Source organism: Lasioglossum baleicum, unplaced genomic scaffold, assembly GCF_051020765.1.
Source record: "Lasioglossum baleicum unplaced genomic scaffold, iyLasBale1 scaffold1523, whole genome shotgun sequence".
In the NCBI taxonomy this organism is placed as follows: Eukaryota; Metazoa; Arthropoda; class Insecta; order Hymenoptera; family Halictidae; genus Lasioglossum; species Lasioglossum baleicum.
The window spans coordinates 7,742-23,340 of record NW_027470582.1 but is presented as its reverse complement, the minus strand read 5'-3'; the positions used below and the strand labels follow the sequence as shown (position 1 = coordinate 23,340).

At 40.3% G+C, this 15,599-nt stretch overlaps 1 protein-coding gene across 1 annotated transcript in view; it reads right to left on the bottom strand.

Annotated features, from left to right (window-relative positions):
* LOC143220754 (uncharacterized) overlaps nucleotides 1-15,440 on the bottom strand; it is a gene marked incomplete at its 3' end in the record, with an annotated part of 27,676 nt that extends 12,236 nt beyond the window's left edge. The window contains exons 1-4 of the mRNA XM_076446346.1: nucleotides 15,423-15,440; nucleotides 14,735-14,750; nucleotides 7,849-8,142; nucleotides 3,135-3,455 (exon numbers count right to left, since the gene is read on the bottom strand). Coding sequence (XP_076302461.1) covers nucleotides 3,135-3,455; nucleotides 7,849-8,142; nucleotides 14,735-14,750; nucleotides 15,423-15,440 — 649 coding nt within the window. The remainder of the gene's footprint in view (nucleotides 1-3,134; nucleotides 3,456-7,848; nucleotides 8,143-14,734; nucleotides 14,751-15,422) is intronic.
* Nucleotides 15,441-15,599: the final 159 nt, after the last annotated feature.

Below are 15,599 nucleotides of genomic sequence, written 5' to 3'. Positions count from 1 at the left end.
ATGATGCAGTCGAACGGGCAAAAAAAAATATTTTCGGACATTTCCACGTGGATCGTGACGTCAGAAACCCTGGGACACGAAACGTCGATTAGATTAGAGTATCGAACTGTTTTCCACCGGCGAGGGCTCACCGTTTGCTCGTGATTAGCAAACATTTGCATTTTAAACGCGAGAAAGTCGATAGTGTGCAGTAACATTATCAGCCTGTTCAAATCCGGCAACTGTAGGCGAGAGAGGGAAAAAAAAGGACCACGTTCGCCAGTTTTATCGAACTGCATAAGGGGTCGGGGCGAATATCATTGACTCGTACTACTTGACACTCTGCCAGCTCATTCATCGACACATACCACTGCACGCGAGACCGAGCCTCATTCGAGAACAAACAAAATTATCCGGTTTACAATCTCCTGTTACTTTTATCGAACAGTCGTGCATCGTTTAAACGCCACTTAATCCTATTTTTTGTTTTCTTTTTTTTTTGCACAATCGAAATATCCTCGAATACCCCCCGAAAAAATTTGACCGAGCATTTTTACCTTTTACCCTCTTTTCTCGTATACACTGTTCCAAATATCGATCACCCGAGATAAATTCGAGAAAAATTTGTTTGAAAATTTACCCCAGTTATACACATAGTACACAGGCAACGAATTTCATTTCGGTATGAAAATTATTCCAGCATCTAGATAAGTCGGGTAATCTAATTCGATCGAGTCTATTGTTCGTTGAGACAAAGTGAAATTAGACTGAATTAACCATCGAGAACTAACCGTGTCCGATGGATGATGGAGAACGCGAAAACTTGAGCGGTGCAATCGGGTTTTACGCTGGTGGTTAATAAAAGACACTTGCACAATTAGAACGCGAGCCAACGCTATGGCCAGGACGATATACACCGATTTCCAGTTAGCCAACGGACAGAATAGGCTGAGTCAACGACAAGAGTGGAGAATGGCCACCGGCCGACCCAGCCCCCAATTAGCCACGCATTATTAACGCGTACTGTACACAGGCTGCGTTTACGGCCAGCCTGGTCCCGCGTTCCACGGTTAATTGTTAGCAATTAGCAGGAAGAATGAGCTCGCAATCTGGCAGAGTCGCCGGGACAAAATTATTTTCCCGGCCTACAAGGGGAATTCCTTTTCTACAATTCGCCTCTCCTGACCCCGTGGAAAAGTGGCAAAGAGAGAGTTTGCGAGGCTGGTACTCCCCTTTTTTTCCAACCCTTTCGTCCCGATTCTCGTAATTTCCTTGGTAATTCGCCCGCTCTATTCGTCGTCACGATGCAGCTTTAATCACGCGCGTGACGGCGTCTGATTAGGTATGAAATGGAGTAAATATTGCGCTCATTTCCTTCAGCTGAAAAGGATGTTCCAGGTGCTTTTGCTCTAATTTCTTTTCCCTTTTTTTTCTCCTTCCCTATCCAATTCTAAATTCAAGATCCACGAGTTCTCCGCTAATTATTTAACGCAGATAACGCGAATTGGATTACCGTAACCACGGTGTGGTATTTGATAAGCAAATACGAACAGGAACGCGGTTTATGGAAGATTGTTCGGCGATTATTCGATGGGTGGAAAAATTTCACGGTACGATCAATATTCTTATGAAACCGTCATAATCGCGTCTGCATGGAATACTGGATTTTCATACGTCACTGTACTTCCAGAGAGTCGAACTCGAAAGCAGACCAGTCTAATTAAATTTGTAGATGAATGCCATGGAATTAATTACCATAATCGAGTCATTAATTAAATCCACTGCCGTCAATTAATTATCGCGATAAATCACAACGCCAATTATGGCGATTAATCTCTATTTCGTCTTCATTAATCCTACGCTAACGAACAATAGCAAAAACAAAGGACAAAAAAATACATATAAAAAAATCGAAAAGAATTAAGAAAATAAAAATAAAAAAAAAAATAAAAAAACAGAGAAAGAAAGAACGGAGAAAAAATTAACTAGGAAAAAGACGTATAATCTTTTTCATCGTTAGGATCGTATTACCATAGTTTGAGCAGTAACGCAGATACTTTTATCGTTCGTGAATCGCCAGGATGGACGAGACGCGGACCGTGGAGCACGGAGGACGATAATCGAGTTCGACGGGGACCGGAAGTCCGTCGATTTAGTTCGGCTGGTGGTGATCGAGGGTCGGTACGATCGCTGTCGAGCGCCTAATCACGCGTCTACGATACCAGAGGCCGAGCAAACGCTGCAGCGTGACGGTGTCACATGGGAAACTGTCGTTTTTCCGCTTGTAAAACGGTTGTTCAATCACGGTAATGGAACTATCTCTATCGCGACCACTTACGGAGAAACATGCTTTACAACGCGAAACTCCATCATTTTCCACGGCGGCGTATTCCACGCGTGTACAAACTCGAAATAAAATTCCGCTACTCGTCGGAATAAAACTCGACGAGTTGCGAAAGTAGGCGGACAAATTTCACTTTGTTCACGTTTCCAACTCGTCCGAGACACTTTCCAGACGCGAGAGTCAAAGAATCGCTCGAAGAATATGACTTGAAATCCGAAAATCCCAACGGATCGTCTATTAACCGTCAGAATTCTACCGCTCGACAACGTGATCGTTCTTTAAAGAGAAATCGTCTCAAGCCGTATTCCTAGATATATAAAATAGGTCCAAAACTCATCGACACGTGTATTGCAGCGTTCGCTCGTTCCTACTTGGTAGATCGTAAATAAACGGGTCGAAGCGGGTCTCTCTAACCAGGGAATAGGGTAGCTTCAGGCAGGATCGATGAGAAGGAACAGAGACTCCGGTGGGTGGATAGGAACGATGTGACGAGAGAGGGAGAGAGGCAAACGACGCGAGTATCGTGTTCGTGACAGAGAGATAGAGCCAGAAAGAGGTAGAGGACGAAGAGCGTGTGGGAGTACTAAGAAGAAATATAGATAATCACGTGAGCTCTACGATGCAAGGCCGTGCAGCGTAGCAGACAGTGCTCGAAGGATATCGCAAGAGAGTGTGCCACGTCGATTGCGACGAACGTGACCGCAGGCATCGTGGTTCGATCGTACACGATCGATAGATCGATCAATCGGTGAGATAGGCTGTGTTATCTTGGACATATCGGTTCGGTTGAAACTCGAGGTTGGAAACTCACCTGTTCGCCTCTCGGGCAGGTTGAGCGTGGTTGCACGGAAGTGGACCGTCTCGCTGCGACCTTTGCTGTTGCTGGCGTATATGTGCACGTCGTAGGTGGTACCTGGCTCTAGGTTGCCCACCGAGAACGACGCCACTTTGCTCGTCTGATTGTAGACCGTGGTGCTCGGTTTCGAGGACGTGCTGCTGGTTCCCGCCTCACGGTCCACCTGTATGGTGAACTTCTGCGGCAGACCACCGTCGAACCCCTCTGTGCACTCCACGTACAGCGAATCCGTCGTTTGGTTCAGAAGAGAGCAATTGTGCGGCGTGTCCGGGTGACCTGTGAAGGCGAATAATTAGTATGGTCGCGAGTCGGGAATCGGAAGTTTCGAGAGCTCCTGGCGGTTCGTGGATCGAGCTCTGTTTTCGGGCTAGCGGATAAACGTTTGCGGGATTTCGGGGTGAATGGGAGAGGCATCGTTGGTAGAGGAGATATTACCCAAGTGTTTAGTGCAAGAAATATAGCGAGGTTAAACTTGTCGCAATTTTCAACGAGCTTTCTAAACAAATGACTCCGCGGAAACTCCGCCTTGTCGAATATTCCAAAATAATAACAGTCGATTTTACTAATATCCGATATATATCATAATATTCTATCCATATTTCTTAGAATTAAATCGTGACTTTTTATAAACGAATATTCACGGTAAGGACCATCGATCTCGAGGAATACACGCTGTATCAGAACGACAATCGACGAGGAACGATATCGCACGTAAACACGGACGCTTAAACCCAACCTCTAAATCTGATACCTTTGGCTCGACCTATCATGTAATACCCCGACCTACCGCACAATGCGATCAATTCCCCGTTGGATAAATCCACTCTCTCCACTTACGGGGTTAAACACGATCTATTCCGCAAGTATGATTCGATCTTAAGCTCGAATCACGTCCAAACATACCGCGTCTTCTATCCTGCACACGCTTCTCACCCTACACGCGCCTTCCTCTTCGGCTCCCATTTTTCCGTTCGGCAAGAACGATCGTTTAAAAAGTAACAACTCCGTCGGTTAAAGTCGCAGTAAAGCTATCTCTATTCGACGGGGCTATACGTGTGTCCTGGACTATCCGGGATAGCTGACCCGTGATTGCGTCGAGGAGGCAAGAGATGAAGCGGCTGGAAGTCGAGGAAACTACCACGACAAACGTCTGCCTGCCCTAGACGAGAACGGAATACTGAGAGGCCAGAGACACCATCTTCCAGTCTCTCCTCGTTCACGTACCGACCAGTGAAACTGGCGTCTCTCAAACGACGGTGTTCGCCATCGTCTTTAATCAACAGATACGAGCTTAGTTAGGTTTTCGTTTCCAGTACAGGCCAGAGTTACCTTCGACTGTCTCGTTTTATGCAACGCCCTCTTTAATAGCGCTTTTTATGACGCCATTCCGACGGTTTACTGCCTTCCGCTAGTAGTAAAGCGCGTTTGTCACGTAGTCACGCGTCCGTCTACGAGGTCGCCTTGCAGTTTCCGGCGGGATGCTCGCACGTCCTCGATACGGCACGGTCCATTGAAGTTTTCGCGTGTTTTCAACCTCGAACTTCGCGAAAGTGTGCTCAAGAGATCCGACGATCGCGTTATTCCGCTGCAAAGGCATGCAGCACAGGAAAATACTCGCCAGTCAACGTTTAGAACTCTTTAACGTAGATTCTTTCGTTTCACAACTGTTGTGTTTCTCATCTAGATCGTTGGTTAAATCTCTGCCACGCGATTTCTTCAGGTTTATCGAGATTGAAGAGTTATCTTCGTCAAATGTTAACACTAGGTTTACGAGGGTTTTTTGTATACCTATTTCTACGAACACCCGTCAGATTTAGGGTAAAGAAAACCATATATTTTCTTTAAAAAACAAACGATGGGTTTCGTTTGAAAACAATCGCAATATTAACAGACTTAATATAAGTTAATTAACACTACATTTACGGGATCCGTCAATTTGACGGATAAGTAGCTTTAATTAGACAATATTAATAGATTTAATCAACTTATACTAAGTTTGTTAATATCGTAATTGTTTTTAAATTAAACTCGTGGTCTTATTTTTTAAGAAAATACGTAGTTTTCTTTACCCGTAAATCTAACGGGTTTCCATAAAGATAGATATTTAAAAACGTTCGTAAATCTAGTGTTAAATCTGTTAATATCGTATAATTGAAGCAACCCATCCGTTAAATTGACGGGTCCCGTAAATCTAATGTTAAGAAGTAATCGTTAAATCTTAAGAGGTGATAATCTCGGAAGCTAGAGGATATACAAAAATTAGCAAATAGTTATTCATTTCGCAACTTTCCGCAAATCTATTCAAGCATCTCTAGGCACGTCGATAACACGCGGAATCTCTTCGTCTTTAACCCATTTGCATCATAAGAGCACATATGTGTTCATTTTGTCTAGCCACTATCACCAGAGCGCATATATGCGTGCATTTTACTTAAACATTTATCCTGATCGAAACGGCTTCATCGAAGAAAGCTCGTAGACGTTTATCAGAGAAAAAAGAAAGGATACATTTTATCAATGTGATAATTGCAATGTGGCATTATGCCTTGATCACTTCAAATATTATCACGTTGCGCAAAATAATTAGATTCCATTGCGTTTATTTTTGTAAATCTGTAATGAAGTAAAAATTCTTTATCTATGCAATATTGATTTTATTTCTGATTTTATTTTGTGACATTTTCAGGATAATTGCAATGTGGCATTATGTCTTGATCACTTCAAATATTATCACGTTGTGCAAAATAATTAGATTCCATTCCGTTTATTTTTGTAAATCTGTAATGAAGTAAAAATTCTTTATTTATGCAATATTGATTTCATTTTTAATTTTATTTTGTAACATTTTCATTAAAATTTAAATACGGTAAAAAAAAGTTTTGGTGATAAGAACGAATTTTTGACTTTTCTTTCTGATGCAAATGGGTTAACAACAAAGATCCAATGTTCGATAAATAATCTCAAAAACGGGAAGACAAGACAAGAAAAGCAGCTTGATCGCTCGCCGAGTAAGAGACTCGAAGGGCACAAAGGACTCGAATGGATCGACAAGCAATCCCCCAGAATTCGATTTACCTGCGCGACATGTTTCATCGAAAAGCTTCAACCCGTAATTTCTACAACAGCGAGATCACCGGTTCTCCTATTACGTTTTCGTTAAGCGGTCGTCAAACGCAGAAAGAAGCGAGTCACCTCGAAAAGGAAACGGACGTCCGGCAACGACGGCGGTCGTCGTTGTTTCTAATCTGCATAATGAGGAAACTTTTTAAATCTAATTTACGTCTATCAAGCATCCCTCGGGAGACACTTTTCTCCGGATTACTTGCGGCGTTGCACGGCCAGCCCGGTGGCTTGCACGACCCGCTTCCCACCCCCTATAAATCTCGGCGATTTATATTTACTAAAATCTTAATTTCCTCCGTTGTGCAGACTGTTACATAATTAAAAACGAAGTTTTTCCATAAAGTAGCCCGCGCCATGGCGGAATCTCCTCGCGGGCACTATTTCAACGCGTATTATTTCAGCGCTTTTCGCGCGTTGCACTTAAGGTAATGCGAATTCTCCTTGGATTAAAGGATTATCCGAAGACGCGCTTGGACGCTTCCGAAACGCTGGCTTCTCGTTAAAGATGAATGTTTTAATGTCGCGCAAAAGTTATCACCCCGCTCCGTCGATCTCTTTACGCATTTTAACGCGGCTATTCTTTTAAACGTGTCTTCGTTCCTTTTTTCCGTTGATGTCAAAAGAGAAGCCTATTTGCTTGCCACTTCAAGTAATCGCCACTTTGACTGCCATGGTGGTCACATATAACCGGCAACGGTTTCTCCCGTGACGCTACGGTGGTCATAGGTGACCGGAGCTTTTCAACTTTTTACAATTGTAAAATACTAAATAAAAATCGAGAGTTAGCGTATTTGAACATGACCGATGTATAGAAGATACATTGAAATAAAATGTGCCCTATTGAACGATTAAAATTTTTTATTAGAACAATAAAGAATAACAAAATGTTAGAATAAATCTTGCATCTAACGGTGCACTTTGTTAAAGCACTCTAAACATAAATGCGGTGCACCAATACAATCCGGACAATAAGTGGTCACCTTCTTGGTCTTATTTTTAGCAATTTTACACCCAAATAGTTTGGAATTTTTTTTCTAACATTCCCTGCAAAATTTTCGATTCAGGTACACTCGTCCTTCTCTTTTTTTTTCAATTCGTGCCGTAATCTTCGTCGAACCGTTACTAAGGCGTCACGATGGTCACCGGTGACCACCAGTAAGAGAAACGTTCCATTTGATAAAAATATTGCCTTCTAACATCAATTTATTATTATTTTGCCATTATATGCTTTGAATAATGAAAAAAATACCGTCGCGTCTTGGGCAAAACATATGATTTCGGCGTGGCAGTCAAAGGGTTAAATACCGAATCGGCGATGATATTCGTCGATACGACGACAACGATTTCGAATTATCACTTAACACGTTGAGTGCTTTTGATCTTCTTTTAGATATATTATAACATTACATTTATTTTTGAATTTTGATACTGCGAATCTCACGGTCACCGAAATAAAATGTATTGATACCGCATAAACGAAAAATTCACTGTCAGTCCCTAGGGACCGACGCCGGACCCAATGTGTTAACACGTAAAAGACACTCACCAGCTGGCACGATGTGGTAGACACAGGGCTCGAGCTGCGTACCCTGATCATTGGTACCCCAACAGAGCAGAGTGCCATAATCTAACTCCGTCATAGGTGTGTAAGAGGCTGTGGAACGCGTTCGTTCGCGGGTAACGTGTGCCTGTGGTATGTCGATCGCCTCCATTGTGTTATTGAACTTCCACATAAACGTTACTTCCGGTGGATTTGCCTCCAGCTCGCATCGTATCCTCGCAGTTTCCTGTCGCGCTACGCCGAACACCTTAACCTGGCCTTGGTGACAGACCGGAGTGACTGAAAAAGAAATAAATCCGTCTATTCAATTTCTTCCACCCCGAATCATATTTCTTTGCGTTCTTTAAACGTTTCATCGCTTCGAGCAAATATTTATAAAGACAGCGTAGCGTTATTTCTTACATTTTATTCATTAAGAACGTGGCGTTAACAAAATGACGAATCGAATAAATATCGTCAGGAGTTTTCATCCTGATGAAGACCAAGAGTATAATTATAAGCAAAAAACTCTCCATTTATCTTAATTTCTGGAATATTAAGATTGAATTTTAATACGCTCATGACATGGAATATTAAGTTTATCCAGAGACTTGTGAATCTCTTTTCTAAAACTGTCCTGAATTTTGTTTCTATAATTGAAACGAGAGCGTGGAATATTACAAACGAAAAAGATTATCGCAGATTATAAAGGGATTATCACTGTGCAACAAATTTTAATTCTTTTTCTAATCAGTAATATTCGTTAGGAGGAACTTAGAAATATAAAAATCTATTAAAATGAAATATAATAGCATAGTGTCAGTTGAGAATTGAATTCTAGTACATTGAATGGAAATCCTGTTTAACCCCATTTTAGTTTTATCCAAAAATCATACGCCTGTAGAAAAATTCACAATTTTCGTAAACTGAGAGTGACGGAGCAAGATGTAAACTCCATAAAAAAATACCCAATGGATATTCCGGATTAAAATTCGCGTTTTACAGTGTTATTAGTGTGTTCCGGGAAAGCCGATGATCCGCATCGATGATTTTCCCGTCTCGAAATTTCCTTGGGGCTAGTAGCTGGCTTTGAACGTTGAAACGTAAGTTGAGCCTTTTGATCCACGACTTTGAAGATGAGTGATCGGCTGCTATCTAATATTCGTACGGGACAAAGGTAACACGATTACGGAGCACTATCCATGATTAAGCATTAATGACACAATCGACGTTCGTGCGTCATTCCCAAGTCCTTGTCAACCACAAGCCATGGGCAGTATCAGATTTCGTGGTAACATATAATATGTAGTATATACACATATGCTTATGTGTACACATATAAACACACATATATAATACATATAGATGTATAAAATACACATCCTGTATGCTCGAGAAGCTGTTTATCGTCGAAGGACGACAATATTATTATGGTGTCCTGCTTTACCGTTGATACGAACCCAGGATACCCATAAAATGGGAAATGTTACGAAGAAAATACTGATTAACTTCCGATCTTCCCTGTTTTACACGAAAATAGTCATCGAAATTCTTATTAAATTACAAGTTTCCATTGCTTCTCGAAGTGGAACTTAAATCCTTCCGTTTCCAACGCGATAACCGAACGGCGAGTAAAAAAAAAGAGGGAAGAATATTATCATTATGGTGTCCTGCTTTACCGTTGATACGAACCCAGGATACCCTTAAAATAGTAAATGCTACGAAGAAAATACTAATTAACTTCCGATCTTCCCTGTTTTACACGAAAATAGTAATCGAAATTCTTATTAAATTACAAGTTTCCATCGCTCCTCGAAGTAGAACTTAAATCCTTCTGTCTCCAACGCGATAACCAAACGGCGAGTAAAAAAAAAGGAAGGGAAGAATATTATCATTATGGTGTCCTGTTATACCGTTGATACGAACCTAGGATACCCATAAAATGATAAATGTTACGAAGAAAATACTAATTAATTTCCGATCTTCCCTGTTTTACACGAAAATAGTCATCGAAATTCTTATTAAATTACAAGTTTCCATTGCTTCTCGAAGTAGAACTTAAATCCTTCTGTTCTCAACGCGATAATTGAACGACGAGTAAAAAAAAAAAGAAGGGAAGAATATTATCATTATGGTGTCCTGCTTTATCGTTGATACGAACCCAGGATACCCATAAAATGGGAAATGTTACGAACAAAATACTAATTAACTTCCGATCTTCCCTGTTTTACACGAAAATAGTCATCGAAATTCTTATTAAATTACAAGTTTCCATCGCTTCTCGAAGTAGAACTTAAATCCTTCTGTCTCCAACGCGATAACCGAACGGCGAGTAAAAAAGAAGAGGGAAGAATATTATTATTATGGTGTCCTGTTATACCGTTGATACGAACCCAGAATACCCATAAAATGAGAAATGTTACGAAGAAAATACTAATTAACTTCCGATCTTCCCTGTTTTACACGAAAATAGTAATCGAAATTCTTATTAAATTACAAGTTTCCATTGCTTCTCGAAGTAGAACTTAAATCCTTCTGTCTCCAACGCGATAACCGAACGACGAGTAAAAAAAAGAGGGAAGAATATTATCATTATGGTGTCCTGCTTTACCGTTGATACGAACCCAGGATACCCATAAAATAGTAAATGTTACGAAGAAAATACTAATTAACTTCCGATCTTCCCTGTTTTACACGAAAATAGTCATCGAAATTCTTATTAAATTACAAGTTTCCATTGCTTCTCGAAGTAGAACTTAAATCCTTCTGTCTCCAACGCGATAACCGAACGGCGAGTAAAAAAGAAGAGGGAAGAATATTATTATTATGGTGTCCTGTTATACCGTTGATACGAACCCAGGATACCCATAAAATAGTAAATGCTACGAAGAAAATACTAATTAATTTCCGATCTTCCCTGTTTTACACGAAAATAGTCATCGAAATTCTTATTAAATTACAAGTTTCCATCGCTTCTCGAAGTAGAACTTAAATCCTTCTGTCTCCAACGCGATAACCGAACGGCGAGTAAAAAAAAAAAGAAGGGAAGAATATTATCATTAAGAAGTCTGTTCCAGCGACGACTGTTCCGAATCCAGAGGGTGGAACCAGTGACAAAAGTTTGTAACATCCGCGGGGGTGGAGAAAGAGCGGAGGTTACCGTAGGCGGGTGCCGGATATCGCGCAGAATTTCCTGAGTGATCTAATCAATGAAAGGTCAGCCCCTTTTCCACTCACGGTCCTTTTCCCATTCTCCTTCTGCTACCCTGGTGTACGATCTCTATGTACCTACACGTTCTTTTACTTTCCGCTTCTACGTACAAAGTATTATTGAATTTCTAGGCGAACCTAGAGGGAGACTTCCGTCCCGGAGTCGAGGTCGCATGGGATCTTTTGTCAGGTTACACCGGGTATCTCTTCTCCCTCGACGTCGTTGTAGCTGAATGTCAATTGTAGAAACTGCTGGAAATAACGATCGACCTTCGATGTCTTTGAGGATTGGTCCAGTGGAGGATAATCCGGGACACGACGTTTCTCCGATGAATTATCGTCCATCCGTGTTTCTATCCTGTCCTTTCATCGCTTGCTTCGTGATTCTTTTTCTCGGTCACCGAACGAAATATCTCTGAGATATATATGAAATAATAAATGTATACAAAGTGTTTTGTTTGTCATCCTTCCGTTAAAGATGCATCGAGTAGTATAGAAGGAAGTATATTGGAAAGTGACAATATTGTAGAGCTTGATATTATATACTGGAAAGCTACAATGATTCGTGCTCTGTTTCGAAACGTCGTAAGCTAGTAGAATTGTCAAGCACAGTTTTATTCTGCGGTTGAAAGATCTATCGAGAGATATTCTCTCCAGAGAGAAACTTTAAGCATCTACGTTCGAGCGGTTTCTAAAATATTAAGTGGCGAAGTTAGAAGAGCTGAAATATTTTATCGTAGTTGGACGCTCGTATCGTAGATACAAGCAACGTGTTTCTTTCCGTAAAAGTGCGTTTTCTAAATAATGCGTCTTGAACTTTTCCCAGGATCAAGGTTCACAGAGTCACGTAGATAGTGAATAAAAGATACAAGAACAGTGAGCCCTCAGAGACAATTAACATTTTATTATAACAACGTTGTTAGCATTATAAATATTCGCAATTGTATACAAAATTAATTCCATGGACAATTTTTCTTCCTATTCCAAACACATTTTCTCGTTTGCAAATCACGATGATAGCCCACGATTCAACGAACCGACGGAACTGTCTATCATTCGACATTTCCTGGCGTTAAAACGACGAAGGCGCATCCAGAAGAAGAAAGAATAGCGGAAAGCTTGTGACACGGTGTTTCGCGTATTTCGACAGATTTCTCTTTATTGAGTTGCCAAGTTCACGATCCACAGAGACGTTCCGCCATTCGGCCGTTTCGCGCTCGTCGTGGATTTTTCCCCGTTGGAAACGGAGTTAACGTCACCCGATCGCGGACATACTGTCGTCCACGCGTTTACGAATTCACGGCGACTATGCCGGAAGTTCCTATCGATTGTCCCCGCCCGCGTCCACTGACAATAACGAATTAATGTCCGTCCATTAAGCATTAATGACGCATCGCCTATGGGCCCGCTACGTGCCAAGTGTCTCGGCTAACTATCATGGCGATTTATGTTGTCCGAATGCATAATTCAGTCGTCGTTTTGGCACAACATTATTGCAAAGGGATGAACCAAGTCGTGCTCGAAATCACCGATGCTTCCGGCTCCGTCGTGCTTCTACTCCACCGTGTTTTAGATCTTGGATATTTTCTCACGTTCCCCGATCCTTCTTGAATTTATCTTCCGGGATTCGCCACTTTTCGTACTTCGCATAAGGGTGAAGCTTCCTTGTAATACTACCTTCTATTATTCCTCAATTTTTCCTTCGACCTACCGTGGAATCATTTATCTAGGACATCTACCATAGATTTACTAATTTTAGGTCAGAGGACACTCGTTACTCGTGCCTTTTGCACTCTTCGTACTTCGCATAAGGGTGAAGCTTCCATGTAATACTACCTTCTATTATTTTCTCAATTATTCCTTCGACCTACCGTGGAATCATTTATCTAGGACATCTACCATAGATTTACTAATTTTAGGTCAGAGGACACTCGTTACTCGTGCCTTTTGCACTCTTCGTACTTCGCATAAGGGTGAAGCTTCCATGTAATACTACCTTCTATTATTTTCTCAATTATTCCTTCGACCTACCGTGGAATCATTTATCTAGGACATCTACCATAGATTTACTAATTTTAGGTCAGAGGACACTCGTTACTCGTGCCTTTTCCACTCTTCGTACTTCGCATAAGGGTGAAGCTTTCTTGTTATACTATTTTCTATTATTCCTCCAATTTTTCCTTCGACCTACCTTGGAATCATTTATCTAGGACATCTACCATAGATTTATTAATTTTAGATCAGAGGACACTCGTTACTCGTGCCTTTTCCACTCTACGTACTTCGCATAAGGGTGAAATTTCTTTGTTATACTATTTTCTATTATTCTTTAATTTTTCCTCCGATTCGGCTTTGAATCATTTATTTAGACCATCTAGCGTACGTCTACTAATTTTAGGTCAGAGGACACTCGTTACTCGTGCCTTTTGGAACGAAATGTTAATTGTCGAAATTTCCAGTAATTAGGAGGATTCGGAAATAATTAATGAAGTAGAATGGAAGTATAAAGGATGAATTTTCTGGTACAGAAAATAGTGCGTTTAAAGTCAATGGATTAGAGTGCAGGATATGATAATAAGGGGAATGCATAGATTTTGCGAAGGAGCAGAAGGGACACTTCAATGCAATATTTATCGCAGAAGTGAGAGAATTTTTTAGAAGTCAAGAGTAATTGCGATGTTTGAGGAGAGAGGATTTTAGGAACGCTCGTGAACGTTCGAGTGTCCAAGTGGTTGCCGACACGTCTGTGTTTGCGTGTGTACGAGGGTGAGCGAGGGTGAGTTCTTTCAGAGGTGAGCAGTGCGTGGCAAGAGGAGTAGGGTGAGAGAGTTCAGAGAGAATTTTTTAGCGACTGTCTGAGGAACGATTTCAAGGTGAGAATTTGACGAATAAATTTCAAGGAAATTTATTCGGAATTTCTTACACGGCTAATTATTTTTCGGAAATTAACAGGATACTCTTACTTGACAATTACCACGAAAAAATCTGCGAATACTCCTCTGGTTTTTTTTCCAAAATATTCGATCGATACGTATTTTTAAAAAAACTCCACGTTATGGCTACTTGCTGCGATTAAACTACGTAATTCCTCAGTAAAGATCCACCGAATTGGACACTTAAGCGAATGTTACACGTCGCATATATCGGAGAGGAAATGGGACAGAACAATTAACTTCCACGTTTTTCGGGGATAAATTGGGAATAAATTTTCCCATTCCAACGAAACGAAACAAAGCTTGATAAAAATAACGAAAAAATCATTAGCATTGCAATATTTCTAACATCTATGCCAAACAATCTCTGAAAAATTACTTCTTATATAAAATAAATGAAATGTAATGTTAATGGAAACGAGATAAAATAAAATAGAATGTTAAAAAACAATATCGAGGACTTTTAATATTTTCGAAAATGCTCCTGGTTTTTTATTTCGTATATTTCAGTTAAGAAACACGCAAATGTTAACAGGAGCCGAGTATTTAATTAGACTAATTCAGCGAGAAGCGTAAAATCCAAGCTTTTAATAGCTACACATGTAAGTCAGACTTTATGCGAGTTTAAACTCCGAAACAGAAATACAGGCCGCGATGATAAATGGAACTTCCGTTAAAATAAATGCTTCGGCAAACTTATTAGTTGAGTGGATTTAGTAACGGATTATTAATCATCCGGCAAGACGTACGTCCCAGATTACTATCCTGTCGCAAACAGAATTATGTTCGGCCGTGTGCAATCTGCATAATTAACAAATTAACTGGCCATAAATTTTTATGCGATACAGATATATATTTACGCCTGTAACTTCAATTTACAACGCGAAATTCTTCGAATTTTTCATACATAACTTTGTTCAATTCATACTTCGTATTTTGGTATCTCGTATTTCTATTCGATAATTAACTCCTTAACATACAATGACGAGTTAGACTCGTCACTTATTTCAAGGCCCTTTTTTGACTTTTGTAAGTATTTCTCTCCATTGTATGTCAAGAGATAAGTTTTATGAATCAATCTTATCAATAAAAATCCAATATTTAAAAAAAAATATATTCCTTTTCAGCTTCCATTCTTTAATTTATCTTACAGAAATAAAATATTTTTCAATCGCATCAAGTGTATTTAATTTCTATACAAGGGGTTAATATATCGCCTTGAACATTGAAATACAATAATATTATTAGGCAATTATTTTCCAAAATTACATCTTTCTATATCTCACATTTTCCTAGGACAGTTTCATAATTTCCTTTTTTCAATTTCCCATTCGCCCCCTATAATTCCATTAAAAAATTGTTACTCCCTCCAATTTTCTTGCACAACGAATAAATTTACGAGCAGCAGTCTACAAAGGGGCTAAACAAACCTCTTACCTCGCCGTACTCATGCATATTCACAAGAGAGCGCAAAACCTGCCGCCATATTTGACGTTCATTTTCTCTAATTCACTCAGCTTGGCACATTAAAGTGTCCTAATCTGCATCGAAGAAATTAACCCAAAGAATCGATCGTTTCAGGTTAGACCGATATTGCTCCGGACGCTTTGCGAT